Here is a 21,876-nt window from a genome sequence, read left to right on the forward strand (position 1 = left end):
GATATATATATATATATATATATATATATATATATATATATTCATTTAGCCTGATGCAAAATATATATATTTTTTCTATATTTCAATTTGTTTGTTGTACTTTACTTTTTAGATCGTTTAAAAAATGTGTCTTTTTTTTTAAACAATTTCTTTTTTAAATATAAAACTCAACATATTTAAAATTACAAAATCAAAAAGCATATTAGTTGCATGCATCAAAACTAGTTCATAATATGTCTTCTTTCATAATTAGTTCCTAGGATATTACCCCATACAAGATATGTTAGATGCATGTATCAAAGGAAATATAAAAAAGTGAGCATAAATAAACATGATTTAAGATAAAATTACAAATAAAATAGTGAATAAAAATTAATCTCCACAAAATTAATTTTAACATTATTAAACTCAATATTAATTTTATATTATATTTATTGTAATTCTTATACACTCTGTCAAACAACGCGTTAGATTAGTACCGCTATAATTGACATTGGTGCAAGAGTTGGAGTACAATAATTCAGCTAGTATTATGCCATGTCTAGAGAACTCTACATCACTACTCCTCTCATTGACCCCACGTTACCTCGTGTACTTTTCTTGTATTAATTATAACTTAAAATATCTTTCTTTTCGAATTATTTAGAAGTTGTATTAGTAGCTTACTAAATATGTTTTGTTTTAAGACTAATTAACTCAACATTTTGAACAATGCTTTAAAATGTTAAGTTATAATTATCTATCTTGTTGAGAGCATTGGTCTCCGAAATAGGCATAGTAATACATGGATTCGAATTAGTTAAACTTTAACGTAGATATCAAATACTGAATGGAAAAAACAAAAATAAATAAAGTATAAAAAATAATTGTGTAAAGTCAAGTAAAAATAACAAAATAAGTGGAGAAAAAAGATAAATATATGTATTCTCACTGCAATGTAGTGGAAGTATTTGGACAAGAAACTCTGTATATTTGTTTTTCTTCCAAATTGATTAGTTCCATCAAATTCTACAAAATGAAAAGGTTACAAAACATCATACTTAATAACTTTTGGAAAGATGGACAACTAAAGCATAATTTTATCTTGTTAATAGGGGCACATTCATTATCTTAATCTATGATCACAACTTTTATATGTTTGCCCAAAAATAGCTTTACTATTTTTTTTTCTCATTTCGTGTCTCGTACTTGTATTGGCGTCGGTTCAAATATAAATCTTCAAATTCTCATGTTGAGGATAAAATATTTATTTACAAAGGTGATTCTATACCTAAGACAAAAATTCAAAATCTCTAATTCTTAACAAAATATTGTTTATCACTACATCACAATCATTTGTTACTTTAATAATTCATGGATAAACAACCACTAACAAAAGTACAAAACACAACTTATTCATTTTTTTCTCGCTTTAATTTATTACAGTCAAATTCAAAACATTTAAGTTATCTATATATACTAACTAACAAGAGTTAATTTATCATAACTAGTCTATTAGTATATTTATCAAGGTACTAAATTAATCCTTTATCACAAGTGTTTGTAATTATTTGTAAGTAATTGAATTGTGTAACACTTTTTTTTGGTACTATTATAAAAAATTTATTCCATACGTACATAGTATAGCCACAAGAGACACACCTAAATGTATAGTTAAGTGGTTAGTGAATTAGGTTGAATATCGTTCAATCTAAAATTTAAATCACAATGAAATCAAAGTATTAGTACATGATTACTTCTCATATGTCAGAATCTCAGTGGAATAATTATCGATAAAGTAACTTGGTTTCTACGCAATTATAAATAAATAAATCATTCATAAAATTAATTTAAGTAGACGCAACCTAGGCCGAACATATTATAACTATAAAAGCAAAACTAACCAAGTGAGATGTATTGTTTACCTACAACTACCTAGTGTTGGGGTGTGGTAAGGCTATTTGCTTGATTTATTTCCTAATTAGGGTAAACCCTTCAACCAAGCCCTAAAACACCATGCATTGTTTGGGACAATTTGGCACCCTATAACATCTACATTCATTATTATTATTATTAATAAAAATTAAAGGTTGTGAGAATACTAGGGGCACTACTTTTTTGATGTGGCAAAGTTAAAGGACTAAATATATATTTTTTAAATAATTCCATGGAAAAGTAAGGTCAAGGTTGAATAGGAAAAAAAATTCCACCAAGTTGTGCTTTATTTTGTACTTTGCTTGTGAACAAGCGGAAACTACACTAGCACAAAAGACGATAGAGACATTGTGGAGATGTTTGAGTTCGGGGTCAAGTAAACGGAGAATTTTTTTATTTGCATTCAATATTTATATTGATCGACGATCTGTTAAAAACGATTTCTTTATTCTCATCAGGTATGATATTGCGTACGTATATATTATTCTTTTCAGATCTTGGAATTATGTAGTTGTTGTTTCAATATTTGTATTATGTATTTTTTTTTTTCGAAAAAATAATTTTTGTTAATAATATGAACATACATTTGATATAATTATACTTGAATTAAGGGTGTACAAAATCGAACCGAAAACCGAACCAAATCGCAAATCGAGTCAAATCGAACAAAAAATCCGACTAGTGGTTTGGTTTGACTTGGTTTGGTATTGAAAAAAAAATCCGTCTATATTTGGGTTGGTTTGGTTTTAACTAAAAAAACTAACCCGACATTACAAATGTAATTTTAAAAATTTATTTTATACATAAAAATATTTACATTGATATAATTTTAATTTTTTTTTTATACTATTTCATAGTTTTTATCTTTTAATATATTATTTCAAGTTTAAAACTTAGAATTTGGAATGGTCCAATAAAGATAATAGTTCATAGATGTTGATAATTATAATAAAACTTAAATCAAAAATCAAATTAATACTAATGCAAAAAAGAAAATCAATTCAACACTAAGAATGACAATAATATTGAATATTTGTTCTTTAGTTTTACATTGGTTTAGACAATTAAAAATACATAATCTAATTTTAATTTTCCTTCAATATTTAGTAATGTAACTAATACTTATTAAACTTATGTTAGCATGATTTAGTACTTTTAAATTATGATTATTTTCATTATAACTTTGCAATATTTATTTTATATGATGATTTCATTATTATTTTTTATTGAATATTTTAGTGTCATCACTCATCTCATATTTTGTGTTATTTTCTTAAGAAACACCTTAGATAATTGTATTTTGGTTGGACTAAAGAAATATTTGGAGCACAAGTTAATTATATGTTTGTATGCAAACTTTTATCGAAAAAAATCAAAAAAATTTGAAAAAATCCGAGGTTTATTAGTTTGGTTTGATTTAGAAATTTATAAATTTGACACAATGGTTTGGTTTGGTATTTGAAAGACCCGAACCAACCCGAGGTTGAAAACCCGAAAAAAATCCAAATTTTATTAGTTTGGTTTGGTTTATATATTTAAAATTTTTACACAAAGGTTTGGTTTGATATTTGAAAAACCCGAACCAACCCGGTCATGTACACCCCTAACTTGAATGATGAAATTGTGTATAAATATTATATATCTATATTAATTGCAAACATTAAGTTCGGATAAAAATAATAATCTAGAGACGCTCTCAAAAATTTCCCAATATTAAATTATTTTTGTGGTGAAAATTCCACTATTTTATACTCTTTCTGTTCCAAAATAAGTGTCATTTTAATTTATTTCATGTTTATTAAAAAGATACAAAATATAATTTACTAAATTACCTCTATTTATTAGATTTTTAAAAAGAATTGAGCACGTATGCAATATTAAGAAAAAATAGTTAGCATTTAATATAAATATAATTGTAAACAATATACTTTGTCTTTAAACTTATAAAATGCAAATTTTATTTTGGATAAAAAAAATAAATCGTAGTGGACATTTATTTTGAGGGAGTAGCTTTTAGACCACTCAATAGTAGTAGACAAAATCAGCTCGGTCCCATTTTAAAGGACTTTGCTCCATCTTATCATTTCTCCTACCACTTAATATTTATATCTATGTTCGATATCTGTATTGAAACCTAATTAATTCAAATTTGTATTACATATGGCCTTAATCGAGAGGCAGTGCTTCTATTAAGAATCTTTTCATATGCAAAATTTGAAATCGAGACCTTTAGTTAAGGAATAAACAAATTCATATGTTGTTTTACGTCCTTCGGTGATATTTCCTATGTAATATTACAATGTCAAAAGATTTTAATCTCAATTTATATGATATATATTATTAACTAAAAATATAATATGAAATTTATTTTTAAAACTTATGATTTAAACACGTCGTCCAAATTTGTGCAGTTGCATATTTTATGTATTTCACTAAGGATTAAACTTAAATTGAGTTGTTTTTAAATATTAAAAAACAACTTTTTTTTGGATAAATTAAATTATGCCTCCGTTTTCAATTTCTCCTATACGTATACGTTTTCCCTTTCTTAGGTACTATTAATAAACCATATTAAATGAACAAGTAATTTGTTATGTACAAGTACAATGTATAATCTTAATAATCACAACCGTTTTGGCATTGAACTTAGCCATAATTAAGAGTTAAGTTATGTTACGGAATGTTTCATTTGTTCTAATAACGTTTATTATATACGGTATATAGTTTCAATATATTTGTTTACCCTCAAAATGATAAAATATGAGTTTTTAGACGTGATTCAAAGACACGAAAATTGAGATGCTCAAAACACATAGATTGTGTGCTGTACCTTGTTTAATTAGCGTGAATAAAGTAAAAAAGAAATAACGACTAATTGAATTGAAAAAACAAGATAAACAAACGAGAAGAGCCTGAATTTTGATACTATTGGCTGACAACTCACCAATAAGTTTCAACTGTTGATATTCTTTAGAACCATGTAATCACCAATTTCAGAGCCTGAGAATACAAAGTAAGAGTATATGCTTTCCCTTAGTGTTCAAGACAATACTTGACATTAATCCTGCAGAATTACGTTTGGCATATTCTTCTTGATATGTGTCACATATTATTAACTCATGTCATTCAAATCTAATTTTACCTCATATAATATTATTATATTTTATTTAATAAAATAGATATAATAGGTTACTATATTGAAGATTTGTTTTTGTAATTTGGTAATTTCAATCCATGTATTACTATTTAATAAAACATATTCTTATGTTCATTTTGGTAAAGAGGCAAACTGATCTTATGAAGTGAAAAAGAAAGGAAAAATAAAACACGAAAGCTTCCCAATTGAGTAATGTAAGAATAATTAGGATTTTTGCATTCTTAATCACAAATTTCAAATTTAAATTTTATAATATAATATGTGTATTAAAAATTAATCATATCTAAAAACTGATTATCTTATTGGTAATACGTCTAGTAATCATAATATCACATCACATCGACGCGCACAAATAATGAATGACACCCTGACCCTTACTGTTTACTTCATTTACTATTATCTTCATTTCATATTACTTGATCATTTTCTTTTTTTAGGCATATTAAGAAATCATAAATAATAACATAATTTTATTAATTACCTTTTAAGAACTTTTTGATAATTTTACCAATAACTGTGAACACTTTAAGAAAAAAATAATTGTAAAAGTAATATAGAAAAACTTTAATTAATGTTTTCTTGATTTAGTAAGTAAGGTGGATAATTAATATGAAATAATTATTTTTAAAAGGAACAAAAATATTTCCCGTTTATCATTTGGTCCAAAAATGTCCTTATTGCTATTTTATGGGTAAAAAATACTCATTTTCCAAATAAATAAATAAATAAATATATATATATACACTTTTTTTTTCTAATAGTATTTTTTAAAATTAGTAAATGTTTACCCTACTTCAATTCAAAAAAAAATAATTCCTATTTTGTAATAATTATTTTTTATCATTATATAACAAAAATTAATGTTGGATATACTATGCTCTTATATACATGACATATATTATCCATCGAGAGGGTACATGAAATTATTCTATTTTAATTGATAAAATGAGATTAAGAAGAAAAAAATTATTTCCTATTTTTATTTATTTGTTAAAGTAATTTTAAAAGAAAGAAAACAAGAATAGAGTTCCTTAATAATATTTGAATTAGGAAGAAAATGTGTTTAAAAAGAAAATAAATAATATATTTATTAAAAAAGGATATTTTTGATTCATTTAGTAACTATAGGAGCATTTTTAGAGCAAATTATTGGCTGTAAGGATATTTTTCTTTTAAGTATTGACGACAAATGCATTTTTAAACCAAATTATTATAAATGAAGAATATTTTTATTCATTTCACATAATTTTAAAAAAAATTTAATTTTTTTAAAAAATGATCAATTAATATGAAACAAACTGAATAATAAAAAGTAACCAGGGTTACCAATGGATGGTGAGTACTTAACCCCATCCTACTTTGCCCGTTAATAGCACGACAAAGCAGCTTCCCCATCAAAACAATATAGTATAGTCTCTCCACATTTTTTGAAAACCAACCTCCAACATTTATTATATTTAATTGACAAAATTATAAATGTGACTCTTCATTCACATTCCATTAATATTTATGTCCTTCAATAAGTAAATATTTAATTTATATTATAAAATTAAATACATAAACTGCATATTTTATGTAATTTAATTCACATAGAATGTTATTTAAGATATATGTGTCTACTTATATAATTTTATATTCATTTAAGTGTATATATATGCATATTTTAAAATTAAAAGATATAAATGACAATTTAAGCCGAGTAAAAGAACATGTTTGTATTCTACATATGTTTAATCATATCTTTTTAAATTTATGTAACATTTTTTAATCAGGTTTAAAATATTAACATTTTTCCATGATTAGAAATAATTTAATTGTAAAATTCTTTTTTATCCTTGGAAAATTAAGTTATAGTCACACAAGTATGTTGTTTTAGATCATAATTTTCAAAACAACATATTCACTATATTTTTATTAATTGAATCTACAAAAAGCAAAGTATATATAAATCTTATTCTTATCTTATGTAGGTAAATAAACTGATTTTCTTTAAAGGGTGTCAATGGTTATGGTGAAATTTTTTTATAATGAGGCATTTGCAAGCCCTTAACCAATAGACTAAACCTTCAACTTGTTTTAAAATGTGTCAATTTATGTATTTATATTTATTAAACTAAAATTTAACCACTATGTATAACATAATTTTTCGACGAAGGGATGTGTGTTGCTCAACACCCCTTGACCAAGGGTAGGTTCGACACCATCATATAAAAGATCACGTCTTTGATCAAACAAAAGCTTGTAATGTCATGTCCTACCTAATAACTTTCATCCCTCATCATTCCTCTCAAAATTTGCCTTTCGCACCTACGTTTGTGTGTCTTCTCTTGTCATATCTTGCTTCATTACATCGTATAAAATCGAACACTATCACATAAATTAGAGGAAGTAGTAAGTAGGTGTAATAGTCTAACTAACGGCAAAAAGCAGACGGCGTCAATCTGAAAACCCAATGAGAATACGACAGCATCAAACGTCTAACCGTACACGCCGTTAATACCTCCTTTATGAATTGTCCCCCTGGACAGTGTCTTAACGACCGGCTATACCCGGTTGAAAAGACAGAAACAAACGGGCTGTAGCAAGTTACCCAACTAGGGTTAAAAATTAACCGCGGTTGAAATGATTTTTGCAACCGTTTTGACCCCTTTGGTTATCGAAAGGCTCTCCCTCTTTCCCTCAATGCTTTTGTGTCTTTTTTCTCTTTCTCTCTCATCACTTACATGAAGAAGCTCCTCCTTCTATCCATTGAAGATAGATACATACACACGCATTTACATACAGTTTAAAGAGAGAGAAACTAGAGCGAGAAAGCTCTTTGAACTTCAATTTTGAGTGTTGATTGCTGTTTCTAGGGTCTCTTTTTTTGCATGTTTTTGAGCTGAGGAAGAGTTCAGTGCTTTTTTTCTGGTGAATTTTGGAGGAGGAAGTTTTATTTTGTGTTTGTTTTTGGAATTGATTAGTGTGGATATGAGAGATCTGTGTTGAGAATTAGTGTACGGAAATGGCTGCTTCGGAGGTATCGATTCAAGGTTACAGCGAGCCGAGTGATGGTTCTAGGCCGGTTTCAGATACTGTTAGGAGTAGTTCCGGTGTCGGAAGAGGTAATTAGAACGGAATTTGAGTGATTTGTTTTATAACTTTCCGGTGAGTTTTCTTATTTGTGTTAGTTTTTGTGTCTACAAAGTTGATGCTGATACGGCGTTGTACACGGAGCTTTGGCGTTCATGTGCCGGTCCACTTGTGACAGTACCTAGAGAGGGTGAGCTCGTGTACTATTTCCCTCAAGGACATATCGAGCAGGTTTGTTTGTAAGAACACTTTAATTTCGTTTTCTACCTTCGTTTTATGGGAAATCCCTCAATTTCACTTTTAAATACACTGTTGAACATGCATTACCGAGATACTCTGTTTCTCGTAATGATGTTTGTAGCTTGACAGCTTAAATTCAATCATGATCCTTTCCTTTTTGGGGAGAGGGGGTTGGGCTTGAGGAAATTTAGTTGTCAATGGAACTGATTTGCAATAGAGCTTTATGAAATCGATTGTGTTTGAATGATAGGTTGAAGCATCAACAAATCAAGTGGCTGACCAGCAGATGCCTTCGTATAATCTTCCATCTAAGATTCTATGCCGTGTGGTGAATGTCCTGTTAAAGGTAATGGTTTTGTTAATGCTGCTGTGTTAATGTGTTTCCGATTTTTTTTAGCTTACAGTCGTTTTTCCTTTTATGAACATTCTTATCTATACAGTTAGTGCTTAGCTGGTGTTTCTGTGTTGTTGACTTTTGACTGCATTTTCAGGCTGAACCAGATACTGATGAGGTGTATGCACAGGTGACTTTGATGCCGGAGCCAAATGTAGGTTTACCATTATGTTTATTTTTAACTTTTTCCTTTTAGTTTTCAATTTTTGGTTTTTTGATCTCATGTTGAATAAAGTAGGTCGAGCTATTCAAATCTTGAATTTCTAGTTGAATAAATCATCTAATATCCTAAATGACTGTTGTAGCAAGATGAGAATACAGTGAAGAAGGAACCTATGCGCCCTCCTCCACCACGATTTCATGTACACTCTTTTTGTAAGACTCTAACAGCCTCTGATACAAGCACTCACGGTGGATTTTCCGTCTTGAGACGACATGCTGATGAATGCCTCCCCCAACTGGTTAGAAGAATATTTCTTAATGTGTTCATGGTTACTGTATTGGGGACATGGAGTGACTAATGATTTTTATTTGCATCGTTAACAGGATATGTCTCGGCAGCCTCCCACACAGGAGTTGGTGGCCAAAGATTTACATGGAAATGAGTGGCGATTCAGGCATATATTCCGGGGTATGATACCCAGCAGAATCTTAATCAACTTTTGTCTTTAAAGCTTACCCCCTCCACCCCTGTTTGTCCTATTTATGCCCTTTGAGAGCTTAAGCGGAAGGCAATAAAGGCCAGGTCTCCTTTTGGGGAGTGAGGGCAGGGGTGGGAGAGTGGGGTGGGTGCAACATAGAGATGCACCATCACACAGCACATTCTTCCCTATTAAGTGCCATTATTGGCGTATAATACCAGTTGCATTCTTGTAATCACGCGGCCAAATGAAGATTGCTACAAACCTGATGTGGCTCTTGTAAAAATATTAAGTAGATTATTTAGGATTTTACAAAAGGAAAATTTGAAGAAAGAAGAGGGATGCAAATTTCATTTGAACAATACTTTAGTGGTTTAAGAAATTGTTCTGTCTTTGCGTTTCATATCATGTTTGTTACCTATATAATAATTTAACTAAAAATATGATAGCATAGTGTCACAACTCAAAGGAAGAACAACATAGTGTCACAGCTCAAAAGAAGAATAATGTTAGGAACCAATATTGATTTTTCATTTCCTTCTTTCGGACGGTGCTTTGGGGGGAGGGTAGGGGAGAAGTCGGTTAACAAAATTGCGCTTCTGTAAACACAAAGTTGCAAGATTTTCAATTCTCCTTTTCTTCATATTCAAAATTGTCTTTGGAAGTCTGGTAACATACTTCTTTATTTACCGTGCACTATATGCCATTATTGGAGGGTTGGTGTGTTTTTCTTGCTATGTAACCTCTGGTTTGTTTCTCACCCAAGCATTTGAACTCCAGGCCAACCTAGGAGGCATCTTCTTCAGAGTGGTTGGAGTGTCTTTGTTAGTTCGAAGAGGCTTGTTGCTGGGGATGCATTCATATTTCTTAGGTTCGATTCGTGAAACCCTCTCTGAATTTATTTGTTCCATTATTAGAATCTGACTAGTAGTGTTGTGCTACTTTAGAGGTGAGAATGGGGATCTTCGTGTTGGAGTTAGACGTGCCATGAGACAGCAAGGAAATGCTCCATCATCGGTGATATCCAGTCATAGCATGCATCTTGGTGTACTTGCAACAGCTTGGCATGCCATTCAAACAAAAACGATGTTCACTGTGTATTACAAACCAAGGTACCTGGTCTGAAATGACTAAATAAAGCACCGACTGAAAGGATGTAACTAGAGATCTTTGATTATAAGTTAAATGTTACATTTAGTCTTTCTCCGGAGGTTGGAAACTTGGAACAGTAGCTCATGTTGTTTTATTGCTTGTTGTCTATACATTTGGAAACATTTTATAGTATTTCTCCAGTGGTTGGTATTAATAGTACATGTTGTTTCATTGGTTGTCCTCTATGCATTTGGGAACCATTTTATTTTAATCGGTTGCCCACTAGAATACCTGGCTGCTTCGTATGTTTGATGGCCTCCTAATATCAATAACTCAACATACTTTACCATTTATTTTTTGATTGGTATCTTTTATGTCCATTTATTGGGGAAAGTAGGGTGAGAAAGTAGGTACTTGAATTATTGTTGGTGTTTAACATTGACAAAAGGATTAAACCTTCCTTACTAACTTACTGTTATGTTACAGGACAAGCCCTACTGAGTTTATAGTTCCATATGACCACTATATGGAATCTGTGAAGAACAATTACTCTATTGGAATGAGGTTTAAGATGAGGTTCGAAGGTGAAGAAGCTCCAGAGCAAAGGTGGGCAGCAGTTTATTTTTTAGAAATCATCTTTTTACTGTTTAAATTGTGAGTTGCAGGTTGTAATCTTGACCTGTGTAATGGACTAATTGACAGGATAAAATGAGTCATTTGGTGACTGGCTGTTGATCATTTAGAGTGTTGATTTAATTTTTCTGTAGCAGGGTATTTTCTATTCAATTCTATAATTTAACCAACTTACAATGTTTTATAGGTTTACTGGAACTATAGTTGGCATTGAAGATGCTGATCCCCAAAGGTGGCTTGAATCTAAGTGGAGATGTCTGAAGGTAGTTTCTACTTTATTTTCCTGGTTTGACTGTTTCTTTTACCTCATATCACATTGAAAGTCATTCATTTCTGGTTTCGTTAGGTCCGGTGGGATGAAAATTCTAGCATTCCAAGGCCAGACCGAGTTTCACCCTGGAAAATAGAACCAGCTCTTAGCCCTCCTGCACTTAATGCACCTCCAGTCGCAAGGCCAAAAAGGCCTAGATCCAGTATTTTGCCCTCATCTCCTGATTCATCTGTCCTTACTAGGGAAGGTGGATATCTCATCCTGATCTTTTCTATTCAGTATCTTGCACCGCTTATAAGTCTTGTGTTCAATCTAAGTAATTGTCACGTACTTTCTTATTTTTTGTTAAAGGTTCATCAAGAGTGACAGCAGACCATTCCCAAGCCAGTGGGTTTCCGAGGGTCTTGCAAGGTCAAGAGTTATCTACCTTTAGAGGCGGTTTTGCAGAAAGTAATGAGACAGACTTGTCTGAGAAACCAATGATATGGCAACCATCAGTGAATGATGAAAAGAATGATATTCATTCTGCATCAAAGAGATATCTTCCAGATAAATGGCTACCTTTAGGGAGGCCTGAGTCGTCTCTCACAGATTTATTATCAGGTTTTGGAGTGCCAAATAACTCCTCCCATGGGTTCTGTCCCTCTGCGGACCAAGCTGCATTTGGTGCTAGCTTGGTGAAGCAACAAACACAAGATCAGGAAAAGGATTTTAGCTTATTGGGAAAGCCATGGTCTCTTCTGTCTTCCGGTCTATCTCTTAATCTGATGGATTCTGGCTCAAAAGCTCCTGGCATAGGGGGTGATACTCCCTATCAAATGCGGGGAGATGCTAGGTATAGTGGTTATGGTGAGTTTTCAGTCCTCCCCGGTCATAGGGTTGCAAATCAGCAGGGAAGCTGGATTATGCCTCAACCAGTGTCGCCTTACATGCATTCAAGAGAAATGATGCATAAACCCACTGTAGTAAAGCAACCTGAGGCTGTGAAACCCAAAGAGGGTAACTGCAAACTATTTGGCATTCCCCTGACAAGTAATGTTTGCACAGATCCTGTTATGATGCGGAAAAGTTCATTGATTGATCCAGCAAGTGACATGAATATTGGTATACACCCTCATCAATCCCTTGCCACTGATTCTGATCAAAGGTCTGAGCAATCAAAGGGATCAAAGGTGGATGATGGAATTGCAGCTAATGATCATGACAAACAATTTCATACCTTTCATCTTTCTGCTAGAGATAGGGATGGTAAAGGTCATAGTAGTTCTACAAGGAGCTGCACAAAGGTTTAAATCTGATCTTTTGTCACAACTTTAGCTGTTGGCTTTAATGAAATTTCTAATGATTTATTTTTGCCTACAGGTTCATAAACAGGGTACAGCACTCGGAAGGTCCGTAGATCTTGCAAAGTTCAACAATTATGACGAATTGATTGCTGAACTGGATCAACTTTTTGATTTTAATGGTGAACTCAAGGCTCGGAGTAAGAGTTGGCTGGTTGTATATACTGATGATGAGGGTGACATGATGCTTGTTGGAGATGATCCATGGCAGTGAGTACTTAATATCATTGCTTTTATATATCAAAGTGATTATTTTCTTTCCTCCTGCGCTCTGCTTACTTGTGTAGTTTTTCTAGATCAGTGCTGTGTTTTTTGTATTTGTTACATTTATCTTATCGGCTTGCACTGGTTTGAAACAGGGAATTTTGTGGTATGGTTCGCAAGATTTTCATCTATACAAAAGAGGAGGTGCAGCGTATGAATCCAGGGACCCTTAATTCAAAAGGCGAGGACACTTCTTCTGTCGCTGAGGGCTCAGACGCTAAAGAAGTGAAGAATCTGCAACTTCCTTCTGAATCTGGTCAAGCAGAATCTTAGGTTTTCCTCCAAAATTGAGGTACTCGGAAAAGATGTACTTGAAGAGCAAGTGATTCCTTTTTTGCTTCAGTTTTTTGAAAACATTTTCCCTGTAAATTAGGGTGGGAGATGCCTCCAGGTGTTTTTGCTTAATTACTGTTGTTTTGTATTTGACAGGTTTATAAGATAGCGAGGAGATGGCTTTTATCCACCTAGGTGTTACTTTTTTGGGGATTTTTGAATATAACCTACAATATCAACTCCCTTTGACTTCTGGATGGGGATGGTCTCTTCATATAAATGCAGCTTCAGTATTTGCAGTTTTGAACCCTTTTTTGGAGCCAATATCTGGCCCCTATCTATCTATACATAGTATATGTAAATTATCAGCGTTGGTCATTAACCTTGCTTCTGCCAATCTCACTTTGTACATACCAATTTCTCTAGCTGTAGCTGTAAGTAAGATTCCGATTCTACTATGTATGTACCTGCCTTACTGTTGATTTTTGTGGAAGTGGTATCCAACTGCTTTGGGCAGATAACATATTTTGTATCAGCAATTATGGTAATGCGATATAGGAAAAAAAAAAAAAATCTGAGTGAAGAGCTTTTTGTGTTGTGCAATTTTGGTCATTGGCCTGTCCATCTATTCTTGTTGGCCAGGTTCCTTACCCATTGTCTTCTACACAACCATATTGCTGTTTGCGTTTGGAAAGTTGGGCAAATCAAGTAGTTGTATTAATGTTTGATATTTGAATTATAGGATAGTGTGATTTGGTAGAGCAGCAGGACATTGTAAATTCTTCATACTGGGTTTGGGTTCTTCTTCACGCATGCTTTATGTAGCAAGCCAAGGTCTTTTTTTCGTTTTAGATAATTAGTTTTGTTAGAAGACAGAAATGGCAAGCTACCAAAATTCAGTTAGTATACTACGTAAAAGAACACAAACTCAAATATATCTTTGCATAATCATCCTGGAACAAGAACTTCACAATTGCAATAGTATTCTATAGGGGCGTAAAAAATGAGTCCAATTATAGGTAACCTATCCAACCCGTCTAGAATTTTAAGGGTTGGACTTCAAATTATTTGAATTAGGTTCAATTTCAACTTATTCAAGTTCTAATCCATTTTAAGAGAATCTTCAATTGAACTCAATTTAATCTGAATCTGTTTTAAAATGTTTTTTTGCATTAATGTAATGTATGTATGTTTGAATTACTATCTATTTTATATCTTTTAGGATTTCTCAGCCCAAAAAGTTGCTAAATTGGACGTGGATTCATGCTCAAACAAAGGATTTTGGTGCCAAGGATTCACTTTTCTTTCCTTGTTTTTATTAGATAGTTTTTTGGCAAGAATTTTGGTAGTATCTTTACATTCCTTTTAGTTAGATTTTAGTATTTAGTTATTGCCATACATGTTATTTGGTATAGATTTTCCCTAGATATAGCGGTGAATTTTATTATTTTTTATTTACAAGAACAATATTATTATTATTTGATAGTTTGTCTTCTTTACACCTCTTCTGAGGGGTAAGATTAGTTGACATGGTAGAGGGACAAATATGACCCTTTTCCGTTGATTTTATTAGTATCATGATTAGCCTTAATCTGATAATTTTAAAATACTAAATACTTAATCTTGAACTTTGAGAATTTTATTATCTTTAATCTTCGTATTTTCATTTCCGCATTATTTTCTTATTTTTTCCAAGTAAGGTGATTCTTATCACAGTCGCTAAGTATTTGTCTAACATAATTATCGTTGCAAATATTATTGTATTAATCGGATTTTAATTAGGCAAAAGTTTAATTCAATTGAGTGATCATTTCATTTATATATTATCTGTGAATTCTCATTTTCTCAACTGAAATGAAAAGCAGTTACTGCAAAATAAAGAAAGATCAAGCTGGACTAGGAACTTGTTGAAAGGACTATTATCATAGCATTCAGTTTTGGAGCTTCATAAGCTCAATGTTTCTCCTAAAGAAAACACCAATATAACTGACTAAAAAAGAAACGACAACCCGGTGCACTAAGCTGTCCCGGGAAGGGTCGGACCACCATGGCCTGTAACCATCTAATTACATGAAAACATAAGTAAACTAAAAAAGCAGTATAGGAAGTCTGAGGTCTAAAAGCTATAGCACCCTGAGGTCCAAAATCTTCGATAGAGCCTCTCCTTCGTATACCAGAGCAGCTTATATCACCCCCCCATTAAAGCCAGCAGAGTCCATCAACACAGCTTTGATCTGATCTGGATGAATGTCTTGACCTTCGTTCGATTGCTGCAATTAAATATAATCTAAAATTAATACTATTACATTTTTAATCCTACTGTCCAAGATGGAAGTTAACAGAAAGAAGGTACCTCAGCTCGGAAGACATCCAACACAAACCCATTGAAGCAGCTGATAACAGCTTGTTGAATGTCCAGTCCAAGACTGTCCAGAGTCTTCATTGTTGAGAGTAAAACCCCTGGTTTGCGGCTGCAGATCATATGAATGTTCACCGCTCTTCCTTCCCTGACCCTCACTTCAATCTACATGAATAAAAAGAACAACGAATGCATATCATCGAAACCAATAACATAATGAATAATTCTAAAAGAATGAGATGCCAAGATTACCCTTGCAGGTTGGCCAGTAGGGCTGGACAGGGGGCTCGGAAACGAACTTGGAACAAGTTCCTCCTTTATACGACTTGGCAGAGCTGACGCAGTCGGTGTCAGAGGATAGAAGCTGGTTGCTGGACTCAATGAAGAGTTAGCTGGTGTGGACTCCAACTCATTATGCAGCTCATTGATGTCCTGCTGAAGCTCCTTCAAGTACTTAATTGCATCTCCTAAGATAGAAGCCCTGTCCATCTGCCAACATACAAACCAAATCAACTAATTCACCAAGAGGGAAAGAGTGATTACTTGTCCCAACAATTGTTCATACAACAAGCCAGTGAAATAGATAACAACTCTTTACTGTAGGGGGAGGTACCTTTCAAGAATAGTTCTATTCCCTATGTGGTCCAAAATTAAGATGCGCTTTTAAAAATCATCTCATACAGTCCATGTGATTGAATTAAATGCTACACTATCAGTTTGTACTTAATTTTTGAACTATGCAAAACTCTTACCACAAGTTAATCTTAACAAAAAGGAAACTAAATAAATGGAAGCTAAATGCTGATGATTGTAAATGGCTAAAACATGTTAAATTCGTAATCGAAATTCACGAGAATTTTCTGTAAAAAACAAAAATCATACCTTAGTAATCTTTGGGACTACAGATCTCAGCATGTAAAGCCTGTCATTAAGCTTCTTTCTGCGGCGTCGCTCGGCCATCAGATTCTTAGCTGGAAGTCCCTTCTTCTTCCCCTTTTGATCAGCACCACTGACAGTGCTGGCTGCATTTGAGCTGTTTTCTCCTATTTTGATCCCATCTTCGGTTTTGTTAGAGATATCGATGAACTCATCCGAGTCGTAATTCAACGTTCCATCCATGCTAACATCTTCAAATTCATCATTGATGCTGAACTTCCTTTTACTATCGTTCCATTCCTTATTCTTATCAAAACCTTTTAGATTACTGGAAGATTGACCGATTTCTGTACCTAAGCCCCCTAAATTTTCACCATGGTTGCCCAAGTTCTTAGCAATCCTTTTCTGGAAAAGAGTTGGCTGTGCTCCAATCGAAGCAAAATTATCTAAAGGTTTATGAGTTCTAGACCGATTCAGAAACAAAGTGTTTCCGTTAGCAGAATTGTTGTCCCCAAACCCCATGGAACTATACCCACCAGCTACCTGAGGTATCTGGAGCAGATTAGGAGAAGAAAACTGAGTATAAGAACTCAGATTGTTCGTCCCCAACTGGTTTTGTGAACCCAGATGATGAAACCCAGTGTTTATCATCCCATTCCCACCTTGATTCATTGCACCCAACGAATTGAAGCTGCTCTCCAATGGGTTGTTGGATAACCCAGTGAGTGAAGGAGGAATAGTAGATTTTTGGGGCATGAAGAAGTTTACCTGAGAAGGGTCAAGGTTGTTGAAAACACTTCCAGAAACAGGCGAGCAAGAGGATGAAGAATCCACAGGCTGCAGAAGCAAATTGTTTTCAGCTTCAGTGAAACTCGTAGAGTAAGAAATGTGGCTCTGCATGTTGCCACCACCACCACCATTGTTGTTGTTGTTGATGTGATGATTGTTATTAGCAGCACCACCCATGAACCACTCCACACCTCCATCATCAACCATAGCTTGGAAATTAGAAAAACCACCATTGTTCTGTTGATGATTTTCATTGGGAAAACCACCATTGTTCTGTTGATGATTTTCATTGTTACCATTATTCTGATTAACCCAAGCACCAGTTCCTCCATCCTCCTTACCATCCATCCAACCCATACCATTTATCCCAGGCATCATTTTTTCTGAAAAAAAACAAGTTAAACAGAAAGAATAATCAAAAGGGTGTTACTTAAAAACAACAAAAACAAAAACAAAAACAGAAAAGGGGTTTCAAAAGAAGCAGAAAAACAGGGGAAAAGACATACAGAGTAGCAGCAGAGAAGAAAGGCAAATACCTTTTTTTTCCCTTTATATGAGAGAGAAGACAACTTAACACAGAGAGAGAAAACTCTGCTCTGCTATCACTATTATTACTGCTAAACTTTCTGCTTCTGCAAATCCACAGTTAAGCCTGAATTTATAGCAATATTTGCCAACTGATTATGGTAAGTAATGATTAGTTTTTTGGATGGATTCTTGATCTTCCTATGGAAGAGATAAAAATGGCAAATTTCTGGGCTTTATTTTGTAATTAAGCAAAACAAAGTCATTATTAAAGTTGACAGAAGTTTGGCTTCTTCTATTCGAGATACTTTCTTATTTTGTTTTTAAGACAAACAAACCAGTCTACCTACTTCTTTTATTTTGTCTTTACGCGATGTCTGGTATTTGTTTCGTGACTACTTATTTTCCATTTTTTTAAAATGGAAGATTACACGAGGTATTTTATTGATATTTGTAATTGAAATTACTTAACTTTGAAATTCGTGTGTTCATACGAAGTGTATTATTGATATTTGTATTGAAATTCACGTGTTCATACGAGGTGTTTTGTTGATATTTGTATTAAAATCACTTAATATTAAGTTCATGAGTTTATACATAGTGCAATATATTCCTTAACAAGAAGGAATTCATATTTTAGACTTGAGAATCTATAGTTAAAAATGAAAAAATATATATTTATTAATTTATTAGTATATTCAAGGGATAAGGGTCTGAAACATATCTTAACTTTTGTCGAAATTGTTATTACGATACCAAACTTTATTAAGGACCTATTACCCCCCTGAACTATTTAATAGTGTATTTTTTTTATCCCTTGAACTATTTAATAGTATATTTTAAAGGTATATATGTGCCCATGTGGACACAATACTATTTATAATTACGCATTATTTTTTATGTCCACGTGGGCAAATATATATTTTAAAATACGATATTAAATAGTCTGGGGGTAATAGGTCCTCATTAAAGTTTGGTATCGTAACAACAATTTCGGCCAAAGTTGGGATATTTTTCAAACGCATATCCCTATATTCAATATTCTTATTGAATATCTTGATTAACTCGAATTTATATTAAGCATTTCAATTTATATTTAATTAAAAAATTATGTCTTAACAAATTTGATTTTATATTTGTATCTCAAACTTAAATTATTTAATTATAAATAAAAAAATATTTGTGATTACCAATCATTTCTACATTCTACTTTTAATACTTGTTTATTCCTTGAGAAAATGACCAAATGACCACCCAACCTATTATCGGATTTCCAACTACACACCTATTCTTTGCGGGAATTCTATTAGCCACCTGAACTATTTTAAAATGGAATAAATAACCCCCTAAGTGTTGAGTTGGTATGAAGAGTGTATGTCACTCTCTTTGAGAGAGTGAGTTGCCTAATTTTTTAAAATTTTTGTTTTTTTCTAATTTTCTTTTTTCTTTTTTCTTTCTCTTTCTTTCTTCTTATATTTATCTATGCAACTATACCTTTTTCACCATTATCATTGTTGAAGCTTTTTCAATGAATGTTTGGTATAAAAATTATCAAGAACTAATGCATTTTATGAATAAATAATTTTTCAATAGACTTATTTAGAACATAAACAAATTTTTTTTTCAAACTCATGGACTCAAGAGTAACAAAATCAACGTGAAGTAATTGTATATTTAAAAAATATCTTCAAACTTATTGAAAGAAACTAAAACAAAACAATTTCTTCTATATTTTTAAAGAAGGATCCTACATGTTCTCCTAAAACCATGAAGAATCAAAATAAAAAACTCAAATTATAAATTAATCATGAAAATTTTAGAGGGAGAAAGAATAAAGAATGGAAAAGAGAAAAGGTGACTTGAATTTTCGTTTTTATAAATTGTTAGAGATATAGAAATTTATTGAGGTAAAAAAATGGTGTTTAGAATAGTTAGGGTTGAAAAAATGATTGGAGAAGAAATGAAGAGGAAGGAGGAGAACTTTAAAAAAAATAAAAATTATTAAATGGTGAAATACGCGTGTCGAGTGCATGTATTTCACCACAAGACACATGCCTAATAATGACATTTCAGGGAGGAAATAATTACACTTTAAAATAGCTCAGGGGGTAATAGGACCCCCGTAAAGTATAAATGTGTAGTTAAAAATCCGGTAATAGATTGGGGGATCATTTGACCATTTTCTCTTTATTCCTTCAAAAACCTCTTCCATTTTGAATGTCTCTTTCTATTTCTTTCTTTTTCTTCCTTATTTATTTATTTATGAATAAAATGTTATGTTCTAGTTCTTTTTGTGACTTGCTTTATTCAACTCATGAGTACTCCCAAATTCCAATACTTCGTCAAATATCTATTAACTTTCACTAATATAAATATCGAATAAGTATATTTACCAAACTTGACCAGACAAAAAAAAAATAACAAAATTATCTATTGACATTATTACTAGTAGATAGGATTGTAACTGACAAATAATTTTAATAAAGTTTTATAAAATATTTTTAATTTTATATTTTATAAGAATATTTAATTTCTACATATAAATATCTAAAAATAGCACATAAAAAAAAACTTTGCTAGTTATCTTTTAAAAAATAAATTATAAAGGATTATGCTCACCTATTTTCTCAATTTTAACACGCCTTTTCTTGTAAATTGATATAAAAGTAAATGGGGATGGGCTTACCTATTGTTAATGAATAAAATTTGTTTGCTCATAAATTCACTCTTTTAAGAATAGTTTTTATTTTATTTAAATTAGCCATTAAAATTTTAAATTCATTTTAAAAATTACTTATAACCTATTTTTTAACTTCTTATTGAATTTTAATTAAATTAAAAATTTATATTAAACATATTGATTTATATTTGAAAATTGAAATACATCCTAACAAATATGATTCATTTTTATATCTCAAATCTAAGTCATCTAATAATAAATAAAAAATCATTCATCGCTACACCACAATCATTTCTATTTGTTTATATTTATGAACAAAATGGTATTTTCTAGCTTTTTGTAACTTGTTTGATTTCACTTGTATGTACTTCGATTACTTTGTTAAAAATCTACTAACTCTCACCAATACATTCATCAAATAATTGCATCTACCAAACTTGAGCAGATAAAAACGAATCACAAAATATCTATTAACATTATCACTAGCATGTAGATTATGACAAACATATAATTTTATAAACTTTTATGAATATATTTTTTATAATTTTTACATATAAGATATTTAAAAATAACACTTAAAAAAGCTTTGCAATTTTTTTTTAAAAATAAATTATAAAAGGCTATGCTCACCTAGCTGAGACCTATTAATTAATTAAGAATATTAGTGAAGTTTCATTTTACTAATCAACTAATTTAAAGTTACCTATCAATAACTAAAAGTTGAGATTAAAGTATGAAAATGTCGATTGTTAAATGTTGAGGGAGGTACTTAATTTTTTAAAAAGTAAAATCAGAAATTAAAATTGATTTTCACCCATTTCAATAAGAAAAAACAATATTTTTTTGAGCATTTATTATATGTCTGCGCTATTATAGCAGTCTCCTTATGTATATCAGTATATCTTTTCTTGAATATATTATGCTTTCATTTAAATTCAATATTTTAGAACATTAACTCTGAAAATTGTTGTGCATATCTTGGTAATATGAAATATACGTCTGCATAAAATACTATGAGCAATGACCAGACAATGCAAAAATATTTATACAATTAAATTACTTTAAAAAAAACATATGTGGTATTAATAATCTTATAAGTGGTGATAAGAGAGCTAGGTCGGTGAGTGTATGTAAATTTTAATCTTAGGGTGTTTGGTATGAAGGAAAATATTTTTCAATTTTCTCATGTTTGGTTGGGTAAAATATTTTGGAAAATGTTTTCCAAATCAATTCATTTTCCTCAAATTTAAAGAAAATGACTTCCCTTAAAAAATTAAGGAAAACATTTTCCAAAACTCTCCTCCAACTTCAAATTACAATTTTGTTTTTACCCCACCCTCACCTCCTACCCAC

At 31.5% G+C, this 21,876-nt stretch overlaps 2 protein-coding genes across 2 annotated transcripts; one reads left to right on the top strand and one right to left on the bottom strand.

The window, feature by feature from the left end:
• Positions 1 to 7,734: 7,734 nt before the first annotated feature.
• On the top strand, positions 7,735 to 13,849 carry LOC102582348 (auxin response factor 2-like). The gene is made up of 15 exons (XM_006341420.2): positions 7,735 to 8,175; positions 8,259 to 8,374; positions 8,634 to 8,729; positions 8,875 to 8,931; positions 9,083 to 9,238; positions 9,324 to 9,408; positions 10,199 to 10,289; positions 10,366 to 10,530; positions 10,997 to 11,116; positions 11,331 to 11,406; positions 11,490 to 11,661; positions 11,766 to 12,700; positions 12,777 to 12,967; positions 13,117 to 13,313; positions 13,451 to 13,849. The coding sequence occupies exons 1-14, from the start codon at positions 8,076 to 8,078 to the stop codon at positions 13,292 to 13,294; spliced, it is 2,538 nt and encodes an 845-aa protein (XP_006341482.1). The 5' UTR covers positions 7,735 to 8,075; the 3' UTR covers positions 13,295 to 13,313; positions 13,451 to 13,849.
• A 1,321-nt stretch (positions 13,850 to 15,170) lies between these two features.
• Positions 15,171 to 18,130, bottom strand: LOC102582692 (transcription factor ICE1-like). Its single transcript, XM_006341421.2, has 5 exons — positions 17,855 to 18,130; positions 16,536 to 17,701; positions 15,906 to 16,142; positions 15,648 to 15,818; positions 15,171 to 15,564 (listed from the first exon to the last, which is right to left on the bottom strand). Exons 2-5 carry the CDS (start codon positions 17,694 to 17,696, stop codon positions 15,478 to 15,480), a joined length of 1,656 nt encoding a protein of 551 aa, XP_006341483.1. The 5' UTR covers positions 17,697 to 17,701; positions 17,855 to 18,130; the 3' UTR covers positions 15,171 to 15,477.
• Between the last annotated feature and the right edge of the window lie 3,746 nt (positions 18,131 to 21,876).

The sequence above is a fragment of the Solanum tuberosum genome, unplaced genomic scaffold (assembly GCF_000226075.1).
Source record: "Solanum tuberosum cultivar DM 1-3 516 R44 unplaced genomic scaffold, SolTub_3.0 scf00026, whole genome shotgun sequence".
NCBI classification, from domain to species: Eukaryota; Viridiplantae; Streptophyta; class Magnoliopsida; order Solanales; family Solanaceae; genus Solanum; species Solanum tuberosum.